Source organism: Sceloporus occidentalis, unplaced genomic scaffold (genome assembly GCF_023333645.1).
Source record: "Sceloporus occidentalis isolate IW3139 unplaced genomic scaffold, rSceOcc1.0.p SCAF_1, whole genome shotgun sequence".
Taxonomy (NCBI): domain Eukaryota; kingdom Metazoa; phylum Chordata; class Lepidosauria; order Squamata; family Phrynosomatidae; genus Sceloporus; species Sceloporus occidentalis.
The window spans coordinates 136,051,515-136,071,458 of record NW_028316981.1 but is presented as its reverse complement, the minus strand read 5'-3'; the positions used below and the strand labels follow the sequence as shown (position 1 = coordinate 136,071,458).

At 43.4% G+C, this 19,944-nt stretch overlaps 1 protein-coding gene across 14 annotated transcripts in view; it reads left to right on the top strand.

Annotated features, from left to right (window-relative positions):
- Positions 1 to 166: 166 nt before the first annotated feature.
- Positions 167 to 19,944, top strand: part of MBTD1 (mbt domain containing 1) — a 67,774-nt gene continuing 47,996 nt past the window's right edge. For 11 of the 14 annotated variants that reach the window (XR_016282292.1, XR_016282289.1, XM_089537666.1 and 8 more), the window contains exons 1-4: positions 167 to 366; positions 10,407 to 10,608; positions 15,228 to 15,367; positions 18,482 to 18,596. Coding sequence is in view for 12 of the 14 variants with exons in the window: in XM_089537666.1 (XP_089393792.1) it covers positions 346 to 366; positions 10,407 to 10,608; positions 15,228 to 15,367; positions 18,482 to 18,596 (478 nt within the window). In the remaining 2 variants the exon portion in view is untranslated. The remainder of the gene's footprint in view (positions 367 to 10,406; positions 10,609 to 15,227; positions 15,368 to 18,481; positions 18,597 to 19,944) is intronic. The other 3 variants (XM_089537675.1, XM_089537623.1, XM_089537604.1) reach the window with 1 other exon arrangement.

Here is a 19,944-nt window from a genome sequence, read left to right as displayed (position 1 = left end):
TCCTTCTGCCTAATAGTCCCGTCCGCTAGAGCGAGGGCGAGCTAAACAAGGTCGCCAGCCAATGAGGGGCCGCGGGGGCTGTCCTGCGCATGCGCAGTGCGGTTATGCTAATGTTGTTGATATTCTGAGGCTGGGAGCTGGGTGCCTTTTCTCTCTCTCTCTCTGTGTCTCTCTCTTTCTTCCTCTGTCTCTCTTCCTCCTTCGCGCTGCAGCCGTTAAAGCGAGAGAGGCTGAACTTTCTTCCTCCTCCCTTCCTGCGGGGAGGGGAGGGGAGGGGGCACGGTCCCCGGGGAAAGGAGCGGGAGGAGGAGGAGGAGAGGGGAGCCCGCTGCCCATGAGGGCCTGATGGAAAACACAAAGGACCTGGTGAGTAGCAGGCAGGGACCCCCCGCTCCTCCTGCGCTTCCATGAGGGAAGAAGGGAAGAGGAGGGGCAGGGAAGAGGAGGGAAGGGGAGGCAGGGGCCCCACTCACCCTCCACCTGAAGGGAAGGACCTCACTCACACCTTCAGGGGAAACTGCCTTCCCAAACACTGCCCCCTCCCTCCTTCCCTCCTGCATGGAGTCTCTTCGCGGGCGCTTGAAAACCTCTCCTGCCCGGTGAAGGAAGGCCAGTGCAGTCCTAGGCTGCCTCAATAGGAGTGTAGTGTCTGAAGTGAGAGGAGTACCCTCCTCCCTCCCTCCCTCCCTCCCTCCCTCTATATTCGCTGGGGTTAGGGGCACAAGACCCCCAGGAATATGGAAAACCCACAAATAGCAAGAACGCCATGCTTTTACCTGAGAGGAGCCTGTAGGAGTCCCTGGGTCCTCCAGGGCAACTCTCTGGCCAACGTCCCACAGACACTGGCCATAGACCTGCCCTGGAGGAGCTACAAAGGCACCTCTAGGTCTTTCCCTGAAACTTTTAGTTCAAGTTGACCATGGAGTTGCACTGGAGGAGGACATAGATATTCCTATTAATCAAAGCCACAAATATGGAGGGATGGGTGTAATAGTACTACTCTGTTCTACTTTAGTCAAACCTCTCCTGGAATATGTCCAGAATGTGGACAAAGTTTGGAGCGCATCCTGAGGAGGGTGACCAAGACGGTGAAATGTCTGCAGGGCATCCCTTATGAGGTGCTGCTTAGGGAGCCAGGCATTTTTATCCTGGAGAAGAATAAGCGAAGACGTCACATTGCGAGGATGGATACTGCTCTATAGAGACCAGTGGATGCAAGCTACAGGAAAAGAAATTCCTCCTAAACATTATGAAGAACATCCTAGCAGTAAGAGCTGTTTCAAAGTGGAAGTTGTTCCCTCAGAGTGTGTTGGAGTCTCCCCCTTTGGAAGTTTTTAAACAGAGGCTGGATGGCCAGCTGTTGGGAGTGCTTTGATTGTGATAATTCTTGCATGGCAGAATGGGGTTGGACTGGAGGGCCCTTGGGGTCTCTTCCATCTCCAGGATTCTGTGAAAACGGCACACACTCTAGAATCCTAGAGATGGAAGAGATCCCAAGGGCCCTCCAGTCCAACCCCATTCTGCCATGCAAGAATTATCACAGTCAAAGCACTCCCTCTGACACATGGCCATCCAGCCTCTGCTTACAGACCTCCAAGGAAGGAGATTCTACCACACTCCAAGGCAGCATATTCCACTATCAAATAGCTCTTCCTGTCAGGAGGTTCCTTCTAATGTTGAGGTGGAATCTCTTTTCCTGTAGTTTGAATCCATTGCTCTGTGTCCTGTTCTCTGAAGCAACAGAAAACAGGCTTGCTCCCTCCTCAATATGACATCCCTTCAGATATTTAAACAAACCTATCATATCACCTCTTAACCTTCTCTTCTCCAGGCTAAACATCCCCAGCTCCCTAAGCCATTCTTTATAAGGCATGGTTTCCAGACCCTTCACCATTTTGGTCACCGCTCCAGCTTCTTCAATATCCTTCTCCTAGGGACATACTCCTGCTTGTTTCTTATACGGGTGTGTTCTTGATATGTTTTTCATAAAATCATAGAGTTGGAAGAGACCACAAGGGCCATCCAGTCCAACCCCATTCTGCTATGCAGGAAATCACAATCAAAGCACCCCCAACAGATGGCTGTCCACAGAAGGAGACTCCACCACTCTCTAAGGGAGTGTGTTCCACTGTCAAACAGCTCTCACTGCCAGGAAGTTCTTCCTAATGTTGAGGTAGAATCTCTTTTCCTGTAGCTTGCATCCATTGGTCCGGGTCCTGTTCTCTGGAGCAGCAGAAAACAATCTTGCTTCTTGGCAGACTCTCAGCAGTTTCATCAGGTGTAACCTGTGTGTGTATGAGTGAGTGAGACTTAGGCTGCTCCCACACTGCACATATAATCCAGCTTGACAACACTTTAACTGCCATGGCTCATTGATGTGGAACTGCCCAGGGCAGTCTCAAACTAAATTATCTCTGCAGTGTGTTTTGGGCCATAACATGAAATACAGTACTGTATGTTTTCTAACTTACTTCATTGGTGAGCTTCAAATTTCAGACCACTTACAATGTGTGTATGTGAGTGGGGAGTATTTACATGTGAGTTAGAATGGTCTTTCTGCATTTTGTCCTTCTGCCTGATACTTTCTAGGGTCCTGAAACTTCTGAGTTTTATGCTACAGAATAATTTTTTTACTCTATGAATCTTATATTTATTTGTTAAAGTGATAATTCACATAGTGTAAATCAAAGCTTCCCCAGGTATCTCATACAGAGGACCTACAGTCCCCCATCCCTCCCCCCATGTGTCAGATATTGGTAACAGATTTTAGCACATTAGCTACAACTATTCCTTTCTTTCCTGAAAACTCTTCAGGAACAGGTGGCTGACAGCTTGCAGACACACACCAGTCTTTGGACCACCACTTTGAATAGCACTCATGTAAATTATAGGGTTCATATAGCTGTACTATAGTGGAGTCCCAAATCTATAATGTTACTTGGACAGTGGAAAGCTGCAGGTGACAGCTTATACATTTATGGTAACTATCATGGAGCCTCAAAAGGAGGCAGTCCAGGGAAAATGGGCTTTAGGTACATTGCATCCAGTGCTACCCCAGTTGTATGAAAGAGGCTAGTGCCAATCTGGAGCTGGTGTGTTTTATATAGTCGGCCTTCAGTATCTGCAGACTTGCCATCTACGCATTCAAGCATCCACGGATAGCAAGCCCACATTGTACCCAATGGTGATGTGGCCGCTTGCATGCACCACCATGGGACAACAGGAGCTGTCCCTAATAGTGGCATGGCTGTGTGCATGCGCCGCCATTGAGGTCAATGCGGGTTTGAGCATCCATGGGTTTTGGTATGCGTGGGGGAAGAACAGATCCCTGTGGATACTGAGGGCTGACTGTACATCCAAAAACGTACATCATTCCCTCCTAGTTAACAACAGTTAAAAACCAGTCAGGAAAGTTAACAAGTTAAAAACAAAAAATTACAAAAAATACAAACAAATCTATAATATTAATATACAGTTCGCCCTTCCCTTACACGGGGGATCCATTCTGGATCCCCCCCCCCCCCGGCATAAAGGAAATTCTGCATATGCTCGAGCCCCATTTAAATGAATGGGGCTTGTGCACATGGTGGTGGCGCATGTGCGCCCCATGGGCACACGCACCATTATCCCTTATGGGGCGTGCTGCCCCTTTTCCCAGCGTGGCTTTCAGCATATGCTGAAAGCCGCATAAGGCGCACCCGCGTGTGACATGGGCACACTGTATTAGAAATAATGCCATTAAATCAGCGGGATAGAAGATTTTTAAAAACAACAGCAACAACTCTGCTTGTCTGATGTATATCATGGAAAAGAAAAGATACTTAACCACCAGCCAAAAAGCCTATGGATGTGGTAGTGCATCTCCTTTGTCTCCTTTCATGACTTGGTTTAATAATGCTTTGGTCTCAATAACAGTCTGGTGACATCTTAATTAGTCAGAAACATGCTTCTGTGAATGGTTACTAACACTAAATAAATGCACCCCAACATTAAATTTAAAAAAATTATTGAAATTAATTCAATTATACGTAACCTATGGTAAATAACATTTCATTTGTTAAATTGAAGGCTTTCATGGCTGGTATCCATAGGTTTTTGTGGGTTTTTCAGGCTTAGTGGCCATGTTCTAGAAGAGTTTATTCCTGACGTTTTGCCAGCATATGTAGTTGGCATCTTCAGAGAATGCTGACCTGGAAGAGAGTGGGTATATATATATATACACACACACACTCTCTCTCTCTCTCTCCCTCTCTGTGATCCTGGGTAAGGAGGAGTGATTCCGCTGTTAATCTGTGTATTCTGTTGTTGATGGCCAGGCCTCAAGGTGGGGAGATATGTAAAAGAGGATTAGTGTCTGCTAATTGGTGATCATTGTCTGCTGGGAAAGCCCCTCACCCTGAGTGGTTTCTTATTTGCATTTGCTGAATCCTGGTTTTGGTGTTCTTCAGGACTGGTAGCCGAACATTTTTTTACTTAAAGGGTTTCTTCTTTCCTGTTGAAGTTGTCTAAGTGTTTGTGGATTTCAATGGCTTCCCTGTGCATTCTGTCCTGATAATTGTTGGCGTGGTTCAGAGTTTCAGTGTTTTCAAACAGCATTTTGTGTCCAGAATGGTTTGTAATGTGTTCTGCTACTGCTGATTTTTCTGGCTGACCCAGTCTGCAGTGTCTCTCATGTTCCTTGATTCGTGTATGAACACTGTGTTTGGTGGTCCCTATGTAGACTTGTCAGCAGCTGCATGTACATGATAAACTCCTGCGGCTGTGATATGGTCTCTCCTGTTGTTCGCTGAGCACAGCATTTGCTGGATTTTTTTGCTCAGTTTATAAACCATTTGGAGGTTGTGCTTCTTCACTGCTTTGCCTATTCTATCTGTGACTCCTTTGATGTATGGTAGAAATACAGTCCGTCCTCGGCTTACACAGGGGATCCGTTCTGGACCCTCCACGTAAGCCAAATACCGCGCATGCTCAAGCCCCATTCAAATGAATGGGGCTTGTGTGTGTGGCTGCGTGGCAGCATGTGCGCACCATGGGTACACGCCCCATTCATCCAAATGGGATGCGCCGCCCCGCACGCTCCTGCGCAGCTTTCCACATATGGTCAAAGCCGCGTATAGCATGCCTGCATATAACGTGAGCGCACTGTACCTTCCCTTTGGGCAGTTGCTTCTCTTCACTCCTCTGGGTTTTTCTGGGTCTGGCAGCCCTTCTGATGTCTGAGCTGGAATAACCATTCACCTGTAGAGCCCGGTCTAGGTGTTTCAATTCATCTTCCAAGAAATGGGGTTCGCAGATGCGTTTTGCCCAGTCTACCAGTGTTTTGATTGTGCTTCTTTTTTGTCCTGGGTGATGGTTGGAGTTCTTGTGCAGGTATCTGTCTGTATGTGTAGGTTTTCTGTATACTGTGTGGCAAAGCATTGGTTCGGTTTGCAGATGACTAGGACATCCAAAAATGGCAGTGTTCCTTTTCTTTTTCCATAGTGAATTGGATGTTAGGGTGGATGTTGTTCAGATGGTTCAGGAACACAGCCAGATCTTCTTCTCCATGGCTCGAAATGGTGAAAGTGTCATCCATGTATCGGAACCAAGTTGTGGGCTTTTTCGGTGGTGTTTCCAGGGCTTGCTTTCCAAATTGTTCCATGTGAAAGTTTGCTGTCACTAGGCTTAGAGGGCTTCCCATTTCTATTCCATCTCTCTGCTTGTAGAATCCATTGTCCCACTGGAAATAGCTTGTGGTGAGGCAATGTTACTGTGATGTCTTCTGGAAACATTTGTCGGATGAGTCCATTATGGGGGCTTTGCTGAACAGGGAGACCACATTGAAGCCAATTAGTATGTCTCTAGGTTTTAGTTCAAGGTTATTGATTTTTCCTATGAAGTGAGCTGAGTCCTTGATGTAGTGGGGGATTTGCCCTATATGGGTTTGTAATTCTGTGGCCAGAAACTTGGCCAAGTCTCATGTGGGGGATCCAGCAGCACTCATTATGGGTCGGAGTGGAATGGAATCCTTGTGGATCTTGAGAAGTCCATATAGTCTTCATGGGAGAGCCTCACATTTGCACAAACTTTGTATTGTGGTTGGTTGAATGGAGGAGTTTTTGATCAGGGTGTTCATTTTTCTGGTGATTTTGCTGATTGCTGGCGAAACGTCAGGAATAAACTCTTCTAGAACATGGCCACATAGCCTGAAAAATCCACAAAAACTATTTCAATTGTTGATTGGAAAAAATTTAGAATGTGTATCTCACACTTGTGAGGCTGTTGTTCCCATACATTAGGGTTGGGCAACTGTGGCATGCCCATGGGATAATTTTTGCCCCTAGACCTTTGAGGGGTAAAACTGCCCAAAACCTTCCCCAAACAAAACCAGAAGTGGCCAGAAGTTCATGTCTGGTGTTGAAAAACAGGTATTTTAAAAAGTTAAAAACTGCAGTGGGAGCCTGCAACTTATTAAAAATTGTCTCTTCTTGAGATGATCAGGAAAAGCAGTTCACTCATGTTTTGATAAAAAAAAAAGGCAGCCAAAGTTTTCTGGAGGGAAAACAGCCCCCAGAACCATGCTTTGCTCACCCTTGCCATTGGTGTATATTTTTGGTGCATGCTCAAATAAGCAAATCACTCAAGCATTCCAACTCTTTATGTATTTCCACTGTGACGTTTTGTGTTAAATAGCTGTATTGCTTTTTGTGCCTCTTCCCCTGTCCTGGTCTGATCATGTCTAATGAATGATATAGGAATATATGCATGGTGTAAAAGATATATGTTCACATGTATATACGTGTATGTATGTCTATACAATGAGGAGGCCAACATTTTAATAGGGCTAGGGGCTCATACTGATAGGTTTAGCCTACATATATACAATAAATAAAGACAGAGCCTACTGCCACACATTGTCACACCTCTTTTTACACAGGCAGATGCACAACCTTCCATTCACACTCTTGACATGTATATATATTATTCTCTTAGTCCTTCCATCCAAGTTGTTCTGTCCCAGGTCCATCAAACAAGGATATGGTGAACATTTTCATGAAAGAAACTGTGTGTGAGAAATAGCTTTCATCATGAAAAAAATTGTCAGCAGCCTGAACAGCTGTGTAGGTCATCCTACAAGAGCTGCTTGCAAGCTACATGTGGAATGCCCACATGTGAAATACAGAGTCAGTAGGTATCATTATTATACAAGTAGTACATAATTGGGATAATAGGCATGATTGGGCCACACCTTGAGTCCTGTCTTGTAATACTTACCTTTTCATCTGAATAATATTCAAAATGTATCCAGTAGGTATACATCAGTATGCCCCCAACCTTTCATTCTTTAGATGTAATATACCTAAATTCCCTGTGTCACCAATTAGCAGACCATTGGTCCTGTTGACTGAGCACTAGTTGGGGAAGGCCTGTAGAAAGTGGAGCTCAAATATAGAACAACCAGTTTCTTGTTTTTTAATCTCGATCGTTTCAAGTTTATTGAACCAAGTTATTATATTTTGGCAAAGAATGCTCTGGAAGAATCAACAAAACATCTAAGCTGCTGCTTGCTATACTTGACCTTCTGCCATTTCACCTTCTGAAAAGATGGTGTCTCCCTAGGTTTGTCACCTTAATCTATACCCCATGCTGGTTCAAGATAAAAGGACCATAACTCAACCCTAAAAGTTTTGGTTCTGTTCCCTGGCTTATTTATAGTTTTCCACAATTCCTTACAGGTTGTCCCATGAGAAATCTCTACTAAATATATTTATTCAGTTCCCCATTTCAGTGAGAACAAAGGAAGTTTTGTTCTCCTTTTTTATGCAGAGTACCCAAATAGCAAAGGATTTCTCAGATAGGTGAAGGAACTGTATAAGATAATAAAATAGTTAAATATCCCATTTAATTCAATCTATAATTTAATGGGACCATCAGATTCTTTGTATTCACATGTTGTGAGTTTACCCAGTTTATACTGCAGTGCCTGAATTCAAGTTGTGCTCAGAGCATTTAGATTTATCAGTTTGCTATGTAATTTGTGCCCTCCAGAAAAATAAATGTGTATACTCTGATAATACACGTGGACAGTTGAAAAATTCACACAAACACACTTGCATGAGTGGAAGAATGGATACAAAAATGTGAAGGGGAAAATGAAAAAAGTTTAAACTAGTACTTAAAGATTGTGTTTTTATTTGTGCTGCTGTCCATTCTCATCCATTTTTCTTATTTGTAAAAGAGTAAATATCAATTTCTTACTAAACTGAAACCTTCTTGCTGGGCAGGGTGTTTTGATATATCCACTACATGAATAAGCACAGGAATTTATACAAAATCTTAACTTTTGTGATGCTTGCATGTTTTATTTTTTCTGTGTCAGTTTCCATAGAACTGACAAATCATTAACTTTATGGGTATACAGTCATCCCTGTGGATTTGGGGCTTTGGGATTCATGGATTTGATTATTTGCGAGTCCCTAGCTGTGTGCGCGTGCACTCCTCCCTCTCTATCTATCCCAGGCTTTTCTTCTGTGAGTGAGACAAAAGCCAAGGATGGAGGGATCAGCTAGGAGGATGTGCGCACACAGCTAGGGACTCGGGAATAATTGAGCTCCCTGAAGCCTTGGGACTCTAGGAGGAAGTGGCCAGCACATCCTCCTTCCTTTGCTCCCAAGGTTTGAGAGAGGTCCGTGGACTGAAGGAGGAAGCAGCCAATATGCCCTCCTTCCTTAGCTCCCAAGATTCCTTTTCTTCCTTCGCTCCCTGGCTCTCTCTCAAATCTTGGGACTGAAGGAAGAAGTGGCCAGCACATGCTCCCCTGCCCGTCCAGTGCCTCAAACACTTTGCTAGAGCTGTTTGAAGCTTCAGGAAAGAAATGTGTGTGCACACTAGTCCCCCCCCCCCCTTTATTTGTGATTTTTTTTTATTTGTGGGGGTCCTCCACCCCTAACCCTCACGAATCCGGAGGGACAACTGTAGTTCAGTTATGGAGAATTTGTGAAAACAAAACTTAGAAGGCCCAAGGGCTGCTTGTATTTAGTGGCTGATAGAAGGTGTGCTTAGATGTAAAGAAGAATACTGGCACATTCTTGAGTCTAGTTTTTTTTTCCCTCCCCAGTTCTGGAATGAGGCCAGTTTTCTATATAAAATTTAAATTGGCAGTGGAATACCCCTTCAGCTGAAGTTGTAGTTCTAAAATGATGATTTCTACCATATGAGATGTCTTCCATAGGGTGACGTGTGCAATAATTGAAATATCTTGAGGCAAAGATGCCAGCCATTGGGCTGGATCCAGATGTAGATATATGCACTGGGAATGGTGAAAGCAGATATTCCCATCCGCTTCTTGTGACAGCCCTGCCAAGCCTTTGAAAATAAATATTAGGGAATGGGATGAAATGTGGTGCTGAGGGGATTGTTGTCATTACTAGTTTTCTGAATTATTTAGAGGCATTTTCTAGGCAGGTATCTACTTCACTTGCTTGGATCTCCTTTGCTTCTCTGCGCATTCCCACAGTCTTCCCCATTCAGTAAGGCTCACAGCCCTGTGTGCAGTACTGTCAGGGCTAAAGTTGCTGATGAAGGGAAGAGGGGACAAGGAAGACTCATTCCACTAGCTCCATTCTGTGCAACTAAATCTGAATTCAATCCAATATATGGTACATTATGATTAGCAAAAGTGGATAGACAGCTTACAAATTCTGTCAGATCCACTAAGCTTCAAAACACACTGCAGAAATGATCCCGTTTGAGACCACTTTAACTGCCCTGGCTCAGTGCTAAGGAATTTTGGGAACTGTAATATCGTGAGCTTTTTCTGTCAGAGAGCTCTGGCGCCATGATAAACTATAATTCCCAGGCTTCTCTAGCACTGAGCCAGGGCAGTTAAAGCAATCCCATACTACATTATTTTTGCAGTGTGTTTTGGACCTAAATCAGAATAAATGTATCTTTTGCAAAGACTTGTTGAGTATTTTTGTACAATTGGCAGATGAGAAGCACTCCTAATCTGAAGATTTTAAAATTATTGTGAGAACCTAGTGAACCTGACTGATTTCTTGCAAGGGACACAAGCCTATGTTGTCATAGAATTTCTTTGTACATAAAAAAAACTCAGTGTGCTTTCCCCTTGAGTTCCACATTGGATGGAAGATAGGATATGTTTGTAATAAAATAGTGGTATTTAAATAAAAGATGTTTAATGTCATTTTGTTGTCCTGTGCTTAATATGTAAATCTATAAACAATGTTTCATTTTGCTTTCCTGTGTAGCCTTGTGTCATTAAACTCTGTAAACAGCTTTTATTTTGCTTGATCTGTCTACCTGTGTTTCTCTGATAATTTAAATTATATAATAAAAATTGTTAAAATGCTGGACTCTTTCTTTCAGGGCTTTATATTTTAAAAATTCTCTCTCTTTTTTTTTAGATTGAACATCCTTTGCGACCAGAAAGGAAGAGACGTGACTCATTCGGGATGTTTGATGGTTATGATAGCTGTAGTGAGGATACCAGTAGCAGCTCCAGTTCTGATGAGAGTGAAGAGGAAGTTACTCCTTTACCTTCAAGTCTCCCAATTATAAAGAACAATGGACAGGTCTACACATATCCAGATGGCAAGTCTGGCATGGGTGTGTACAATACACATTTGTATTTGCATTATCATAATTTTAGGACAGTTCTGTTACATTTAATAACTAAGATATTGGCAGAGAACACACTTGCTTTTATTCACTTCTGCCTACAAACTAGGCAGTGCACCATTCCTTCCATAATCTCTTCTAGACAAAATCCAGATTTTCTTTCCCCATGTTTGGGTCTGTAGATTGATATGTGGATGGTTCTGGTTTCATTTAGGAAGAAAAAAGAGTCCCGTATTTTCCGGCGTATAAGGCGACTCTTTATGTCTGCCTTATGCACCGGATTTTGACCCCAGAGACAGGCAAATGGCATAGCCACCTCTCTGTCTCTGGGGTCCTTGCTGGGTCCTCTCCCACCCAGCAGGCACTCGCGCCGGCTGGAGGGAGCCTTCCATGGAGGCCTGAGGGAGGATCTGCGGCTGGACTCTCGCCGCCATTGTTGCTCCAAAAGGCGGTGGCAGGGAAGCGGCTCCAGAGCCGGCTGGGCTGAGGAAAAGAGCCGGGCCCTTAATTCTCGCCGCCGCCCAGGATACTCCGATCCTCCAGCAGCTTCAGAAGTCTGCCACGCAAGCCGCTGGAGGAGCAGAGTATCCCGTGTGGCGGCGGCGGACTTCTGAAGCCGCTGGAGGATTGGAGTATCTTGGGTGGTGGCGGCGGCAGCAGTGAGAATTAAGGGGCTGGCCCTTTTCCTTGGCCCGGCCGGCTCTGGAGCCACTTCCCCGCTGCTTTCTTTTGGAGCAACAATGGTGGCAAGAGAGCCCAGCTGCAGATCATCCCTCAGGCCTCCAGAGAGGCCCCCTCCAGCCAGTGCGAGACCCCCGCATAGGAGGCCAGGGACACTGCCGGCGGGCGACTTGGGGGTCGGGTCGTCTTATACCCCCAGTCGCCTTATACGCTGGAAAATAAGGTAGATGTTAAAGGAGATAAGCTAAATTTGGGATGAAGGGAGCTTTTTATTTCTTGAATCTAAAAGGTAAATTTTGAATACAGTCGTTGATGCATAGGTTTTTTTCGGGAAATAGAAATGTTTTACACAACCTTTTCTAGAGTTGAATACTATTTTATAGATGGAATATTTTACTAGATTTGAATATTTTAACATATTAATATATTCCTATTATTGATTACTTCTTGAGTCAGAAAACTAAGGCCCCATTCTCACTAGTCCATTTGCTCTGGATAGAACTGGGCAGAACCGGTTGCCCCCATACTGAATCTGCCTGGAAAGAAGTTCGTACTACCCTTTACCTTGATCAATGCAATTTGTCCCTCTGGAGTTCACATTTGCAGTACCGCTTTAAAATGGAGCCTCCTTTGTTGTCAATCAAATTCACTTCCATTTTCGTCAAATGTGACATATCCTACAACCACTGGCCAACTGAATGGGTGCTTTCCCACCTCCTTTAAAAAAAAAAAGCTGGCAGCAGTGTGTGCATATTCTGTCAACTTGTCAAACTTAAAAACCTCCAGGTGTGTGTGTGTTGTGTGTATTTGGGTCATTACAGATGATGGCAACCCTAAAACAACCCCATCCTGGGGTTTTCTTGGCAAGATTGGTTCCAAGGAGATTTGCATTGCCATTCCCCTGAGGCTGAAAGAGTGTGACTCCCCCAAAGTCATGAGTTTCCACAGCCTTCCCTCTGAATGCCAGCCTCTAGCTTCCCCTTCACTTCCAGCCCAGCATTTCCTCCTCTTTGGAACCTCTTCCCTTCCCTTCAAGCCCAATGCCACTTCCAAAGCCCTTGCCTCCCCCTCATGCCATCCTCTTCCCTTCCCTTTCAGCCCAAAGCATGCACATAATCTGTCACAATAATACTCATAATAATACCTCACCTCAGAATGTCATCTCTGAATCCTCTTTCTTTGCTTTCCCTCCAATTGCCACCCCAGAATGCCTTACATACACATATACATATGTAGCAAAAGCATTCACGCATTGTATCAATTTGCCAAATTTAAAAGGAAACACAAGTATTTGCATATTCTGTCACACACACACACACACACACACACACACACACACACAAATAATTTTTAAAAATGCCACGTGCAAAGTGCGGTGCCGTGCCGGCAACAAGCAAATGAAAGGGAACTGTAGCACAAGCTACAGTACGTGGGGGAAGAGATCATCATATAGCTACACAGAACAATATGTATCAACCTGTAGAACAAACATTTGCATAACCTGTCAAAAATAAAATTACAAAGAGAGAGAGAGAGAAGCTGCCTGCGAGAGGGGAGTCATGTTCCATCCTCTGCCCTCTCTGTGGCCTAAATCCCTCCTCTGGACTCATGACTGGGGCCAAGTTCACATTTGCCAGCAACAGGGAAGAAACGGGTTTTCCTAACAGACACGGAAAATAATCCACTTTCAGAAAAACCGCTCCAAGGGGGATTTGCCCTGGTGTGAAAGACCCTAATTTTGATGTGTTTAAACCGGTGCCACTGGGAACTTTCGACTTTTAATCTGGGCTACAGTTTGGTACAAAAGGTAGTCTGAATGGCCCCTAAAATGTCAAGAAGCAAATTTCATATGTTTTGTTTATTTCTTGCAAGTGAGACTATTAGTGGAAGAAATCCCACTTTAAAAATTGATGTTGATTGCTGTTTAAGCAGAAGCAGGACTAGGTTTCTATGCCAAAAGGAATAGTGGTTGACATTTGTTTGCACATTATAGTATTCTACGATACAGATATTCTATAACGTGAATCCTTGCCACAGCAATATGACAGAGTTTTTTCATTTCTCGAATTAGCTTTTTACACACATGCATGATAAAAACAAAGAATGGAGGTATCCAGATTGGTGCTTTGCGCCTGCCTGGATACATGCTAGGGTTGCCTTGGGGTGTCCTTTACAGACACCCTGCAACCTTAGCACATAACTGGTGTCAAAATGGCGGCGCCCTGTCTACATGGACGCTGCCATTACGACGTCAGGGTCGCGCCGCAGCCAAACAGCACAACACGGGCATGATGTGCGCACGTCACTGCAGGGCGCTTGTGGTGCCCTTTCAGCAGCACCGAAAGGAGCTCCAAAACGGAGCTCCTTTCGCTACGCGTATAGCTGGCACGGCTTTTAAACGGCTGTGCCAGCGATATGGAAGAGAAAGGGGCTGAGTGGCCCCTTTCTCTCTTTCCCCATTGCTGTTGGCCTCCCCGAGGCCTGGAGAAGCAGTGGATCGGGGCCTCTGGGGTGACCACTGAGGCCCTGATCCGTCGGGGAAAGGGGCAGGTGCAGGCTGCCCCAAAGGCGCGGTCTGTATCCCGCCAGTGTTAGTCTTAATTGCTAATGAATGTCCTGTTAATAGTCTCAGGACTAGTTTGAATAAATCCTTTGAATAACAAGTTTACATATAAATTCCCTTGATTCAATAGCTTTGCTCCAGTTAGAACTACCAGTTTGATTTGGGACATAATTACTATAGCATAAGCTTGTTTGCATGCTGTCTGCTTCATCAAATCATTAAGAGCTATTTCCAGTTTACAGCTTTATATATACTCATGGCTGAGGACTATTAAGTAGAGATATAAACAGTGAGGGCAGAGATAACTGAAATGTAGAAAGCACAGAAAGGGATAATCTTGTTAACAGTGACCGTTCATAGAACAACTGTTGGGTAGTAGCATCCTTCCTTTTGTTCGCTGACTAATACATTTAGTGTGATGATAACATTTTTGTGTCTGTTCAAATCAGAGGAGAGAGAGAAACTCTGTATAGTAGTTCAGCAATTTCATGTTGAAATATGTCTTTGAAACTCCTTTGATTTCATTTAGAGTCCAGATATAGGTGCATGCAATTAGGCTGGAAGGAGCAAACATTTCTACTTTCTCTTTTCTATAGTACTTACTCCAGTCTCTTTAAAAACCGCTACATTGGGTCTTGGAAGGATGTAGCACCTATGTGGTACAGAATGGAAGGGAGTCTCCCTCCATCCTTCCATTAATGGGGTCCTTCAATCTACAGAAGGCATATTTTTGCTTAACCACTGTGCTTTGTGAGGCTAAAGTGTTTCCCCAGTATCACTTGAGCATTGGCATTACTGATGTCAAATTGGACTCCATTCTTCTGCATAAGGATTTGCTGGTTTGTTCTTTGTAGAATATGGTAGGTAATTCCTAGATGGCATATATCACAGAAAACGAGCATATTATGGGGCCGTAATCAAAATGTAAGCATGATTCATACCCCATACTATTTGAATATATATGAAATATATGAAGCGAATTTAACTCTCAAATATTCAAACTTCTGTATGTGAGTTTATACAAACAGTGCCTTGCATGTCATAGCTCAGACTCTCCAAAAGCAATATATAGCTCGTATAAATCTTAACAAAGAGGAAGATTGGAAAGTCAAGAAAGAAAACAATCTGGAATTTCTGAAAAACTATTAAATGTGCTTGATTTGGTGCATAAAAGACCATTATATATATGTGTGTGTGTGTGTGTGTGTGTGTATAGATAGTTCTGCTGGTTTTGTTAAGATACCATTTGATTGACACAAATCTCTATGTGGAATAAACAGAAAAAAACGACTAGAATAATGAAAATGAGTGTGGTACTTTACATCACATTTTAATATATTGATCATGTCCCACTCCTTATTAGCTACCTGCGAAATGTGTGGAATGGTTGGTGTCAGAGATGCCTTTTACTCTAAAACTAAGCGTTTCTGCAGTGTTTCCTGCTCAAGAAGTTATTCATCGAACTCTAAGAAGGCCAGTATTCTGGCCAGACTTCAGGTAACGGTACAGTCACAGTTTTATTATCTTTATTATATAAATAAGTTTTTAATGATATTTGTTAGAGTTTGAATTAATGCATGCTGTTATTTGCTTTTAAATAAAACAGAGCATCATAACAGCTTTACTGAATTGGACTAAAATTCTGTTTAGTCCTCCATGTATTTTTGGCTGTGACCAGTACAGTGCCTCCAGTGCACCCACAAATAGAGCAATAGCCCTTTTCTGTTTATCCTTAGCATCTCTGTTCAGTGGTGCACTTTATCTGAATGCTCCATTCATCTGTAATTGTTGAAAGCAGTTATGCACAATGGGACACATGCTTGTGGTCTGGCGCAGCGCAGCTTCTGCGTAAGCTGAAAGCTGCGTATACTGCGCACGCGTATGGTGCAGGCACACTGTATTTTCTTAGCCTTCTCTCCCCCCCACACACACATTGCACAGCAACTATTTACCATAGTCCCCTCCTCATCCATCCACTTTAGGGTGGGGACAAGCAGTTATGGATGACAGAATTTTGTAAGTACTTTGACGATGTTTTCCTTTGCTTTGTCCTTTACATGCTTTCTTACATGCTTCTATGTTTTACCCTCAACTTATCCATGGGTCATAACAAAATCCATAATTTTGGCCCTCAAACCTGCCCTTGACTTATACATGAGGTCAACCTAAACACTAGCATGTATGGTATGTATTGTGTGTCGGGGGGGGGGGGGGTTCTATATTTGTTTGCGTTTTGAACTTTCTTTCAATTTCATTGGGTTGCCCAGAATTCTAGAGTTGCACAGGAGGAAAAATAATTTATATTTTTTGCACCATTGATAACTCCATAAGCCTCCATTATAACTGTTTTTATTTTTAAAAAATAAACATCAATAATTCCATATGCTTGTGCCTGGCCTCACTTCAAAGAGCATTCTATAATGTTATTTTTTGAGCTGTTAACTCTGTTTCAGGCCAAAAGAAGCAGCTTCCAGCTGCTTTGGGGGCATGGTGTTCAGATGACGCACACCCTCAAAGTGGATGGAAGCCGCTCCTAGGACAGCAAAGGTGACATGAAGCTGTCAGAAAAAGGAGCTGCAAAAATTTGCCCCTGGTGGTAGCCGACTTTGAACCGAGGCACTGGCCCACTTTGAGAGCATGCCAGGTGATCTCTGAGGTTGCCCTGGTCCTGGGCTAAACGCAGCTGGAGCGACCATCTGCTTCACCCCAAAGATAACAATGCAGGGTTGCTATTTGGCCCCAAATCCTGTGCATCTTAGTGCAAAGTACAGTCAGCTCTCCACATTTGTGGTTGACTTTTGCAGCTTTGATTATTTGTAGATTTGATTCATATGTTTTCTCTAGGAATCTAGGTTTTCTCTAGGTCCTCTAGTGCAACTCTGTCAGAAAATGACAATAGAATCACATTGACACATAGAGTGTCTTAGACAAAACATTTCTCTGGGCATTTGTAGGTCTTCCAGTGTGATTCTATGATCAATTCCTGGCACTAGATGACCTAGCGATTCCTAGGGAAACATTCCCTAATTTTTTATTTGTGTTGTTTCCACTTTCATGGGGGTCCCCGTGCCCCTAATCCCAGCGAATGTGGAAGGCCCACTGTAATTCCTTTAAATTTCAGTGGGGCTTACATTTAAATAATTGTGCATAAGGTGGAGCTTTAGTCTCTTTGGCTTGCTGAATATTTAAAATTAATCAATTTCTCCCAATGTAATTATTGCTTCTCACTCTTGCAATAAGCTTTATGTGATTTCTTGATTAACATAGCATTGATATCGTTGTGGCATACATCAAAGACCTTTAATCACAGGCAGCAGACTTGACTGGAGAAGAGCACTTACTAATGTCATTTCTACTTCATGGTCAAGTGGATGTGAAAATTGCTTTAAAGCTCAGTAGTATGAGTATCTTTTAGAGCCTTCATCAAAAGCTAGTAGAGGAATGGGCATATTCATGCTGGAATTTTTTTGTGACTTTTATAACAATGTATGGGAAGTGTTGCAGTGTGTTTACTATGTCATCCTTGGAGGAATTAATGTGTAAAGAATTTGGCTGGCATAGGCTAATTGCACCTGCAGTGCTAAATATCTTCTGGTAACAGAATATTAATACATTTACATTTGTGAGAGTCCTTTTTAAGCTTGAATGACCCGGATGACTGAGGCTGTGCTCTCTTCTGAGTGCTTATTCAAAGTTTTGAATAATATAAAAGCCTCAGTTTTAGTGACTGTAATGTTGGGCTCTATATTTTAAAAAAGAAATGGAAACAAGGATTTTTATATTTTAAGTCTGAGCTGTGTTTACCATTTTTGTTCCTAGTTTGCCACATATAATGTTTCTAACAGACTGTTAAGGCAGGAGGTGCCCTATCTTGATAGTCTGTCCAGGTTCTCCCTTCAAAAAATCATATTGGTCATGTTTTGTGATCAAATTCTACAGATCAATTGCGTAACGTGGGAAACCACCCCAAAATTTTCTTGTATGGTATTACCATGTGTTGCTATTACATGACTGCCACCTCTCTGTAATAGATCTGAGTATTTAAGGGTAATGAAGTTAATAGTAGAACAGCAGCTGGATAGAGTGTCTTACAAATGATATCAAGGAGGCAAATGTAAGATTGATTAAACAGAGGGGCGAAGCAAACCAGCAGTAAAAAGCAGTCTCTGGTTGCTCCAGCCATGATCAGTCCTTGACTGTGGCGACCACACGGTCCGCTCTCAAAGTGGGCCGCCAGCGCTGTCCCAAATGAGCCACCGGCAGGAGCAGGTTTTTACCTCCTTTTACTGGTGGCTTCAGGCCACCTTAGGTGGCCTCAGAATAGCTTACGGACACTCCAGGGATGTGCATCATCTGCATGCCACACACACAAAGCCGCCGAAAGCCGCTCCTTTTGGCCCATCTCCTTCCAGTCCTAATCATATCTGTGCATTAAAAGATCTGCCTCATTTCCAATAATGTTTACTATGGTATTAGACTGTTTTTTAAAAAATGCTTTCTGATCAATTTTCTCTGTTAAACTGTGCAGGATCTCAATGTTTTGTGTTAGTGAAATGAAGCTGCCAAGGCTTCTAATGCAGATTGGAAAAGGACCTTATTTAGCTCTTTTTGTTCTAGGGAAAACCTCCTACTAAGAAGGCTAAAGTGCTACAAAAACAACCTTTAGTTGCTAAATTAGCTGCATATGCTCAATACCAAGCAACGGTACAGAACCAGTCAAAGACTAAAACAGGTAACATAGGTGTTAAGAGTCTCTGAGGAATGACTATGGGGTAAAACCCAAACTTTGTTTTTGTTTGTTCATTTGTTTGCTTACTGTGGGGAATAATTTTTAGAAGACTTTTCTGATTTTACAACAATTTCCTGAGGGAAGATGGGGAACATTTATTGAATATTGTGTATGTGTTGTGGGGATTTTTAAAAATACAATTCTTTGATAAAATGCTATGGGGAAAACATTCTGAGAATCTTGTTGTATGAACCTTGCTTTCACATATAGCTACATTAGGAATGAGAAAGGAATTTTAATTTTATCAGATTGGAAACACTGCTTTTCTTATAATGCTGCATTTTTATATGGATCTAGCAGTTTATGGGTGAGGAGTCTGTGATTCTCCAAACACTGTTAACACCCCTGCTCCGTACACTGATGAAGGATCATAGGAATAGAAATTCATCTACATTTGGAGGACCATAGGTTGTTCACCCCTGTAGTAAATATCTTATGTGTACTGACATCAATCACTACTTCTTTCCAATCTATGTCTATAGTTAGCTTTGATTAAAAGCTACGGCGGGATACAGACGGGCAACAAGGGGTGTGTTCATGACGTCATGAAGGTATAGCCTTCAGATGGCCCTTACCTGAATGCCGCCATGAACACGCTGCCGCACGGCCCAAGCGGGAAGAAGCGGCATTAAAAAGGTGCTGCTTTTCCCCGCTTCTTTTCTATATACTGCGCAACTGCGCAGCTTCGTCTATAAGCTGCTGCACCGGTACGCCAGAATTGTTATGCCGCTAATTTAAGTTGCCCATTTAAAAGCTCCGTGTCTGCTGCGTCGCATAATGAGTCGGGGTCCTGGAACATGTGCAGTTTGCACCGAGGCTCTAATTAGAGCGTCAGATGCCATGCAGATGTGGAAGCTGCAGTACAGCTGCACTCTATTTTAATGCTCGTAACCCTAACCCTAACCCTAGAGCAACATGTACGCATGCACTGCTAGAATTGGGGAAAGTTTGGAATTTAAAGTGAACCCCTACACACATTCCTGTGCCATTTTCACCTAACAATAAAAAACCCCTAAAACTTTAAATATTTACATACGTACAAGGGAGGTGATGGGGAATGGCAGGGGGACAGCGGTGGCAGCGGCGACAGCTGTGGCTGTGCATTGCAGATTCAGCAAGAGCGTGGGGACCAAAGGAGAGGAGGCATCCATGATGCTGGTGACACTACCAACGTGCAAGCGGACAAGGATGCCAACACCAGCTGATCACCAGCTGTCAGGAGACCACCATTGTTCTTGGGCAGGGCGAGGGAAAAAGTTTAAAGGGGCCTGGGCGCTTTAAATGTGCACAT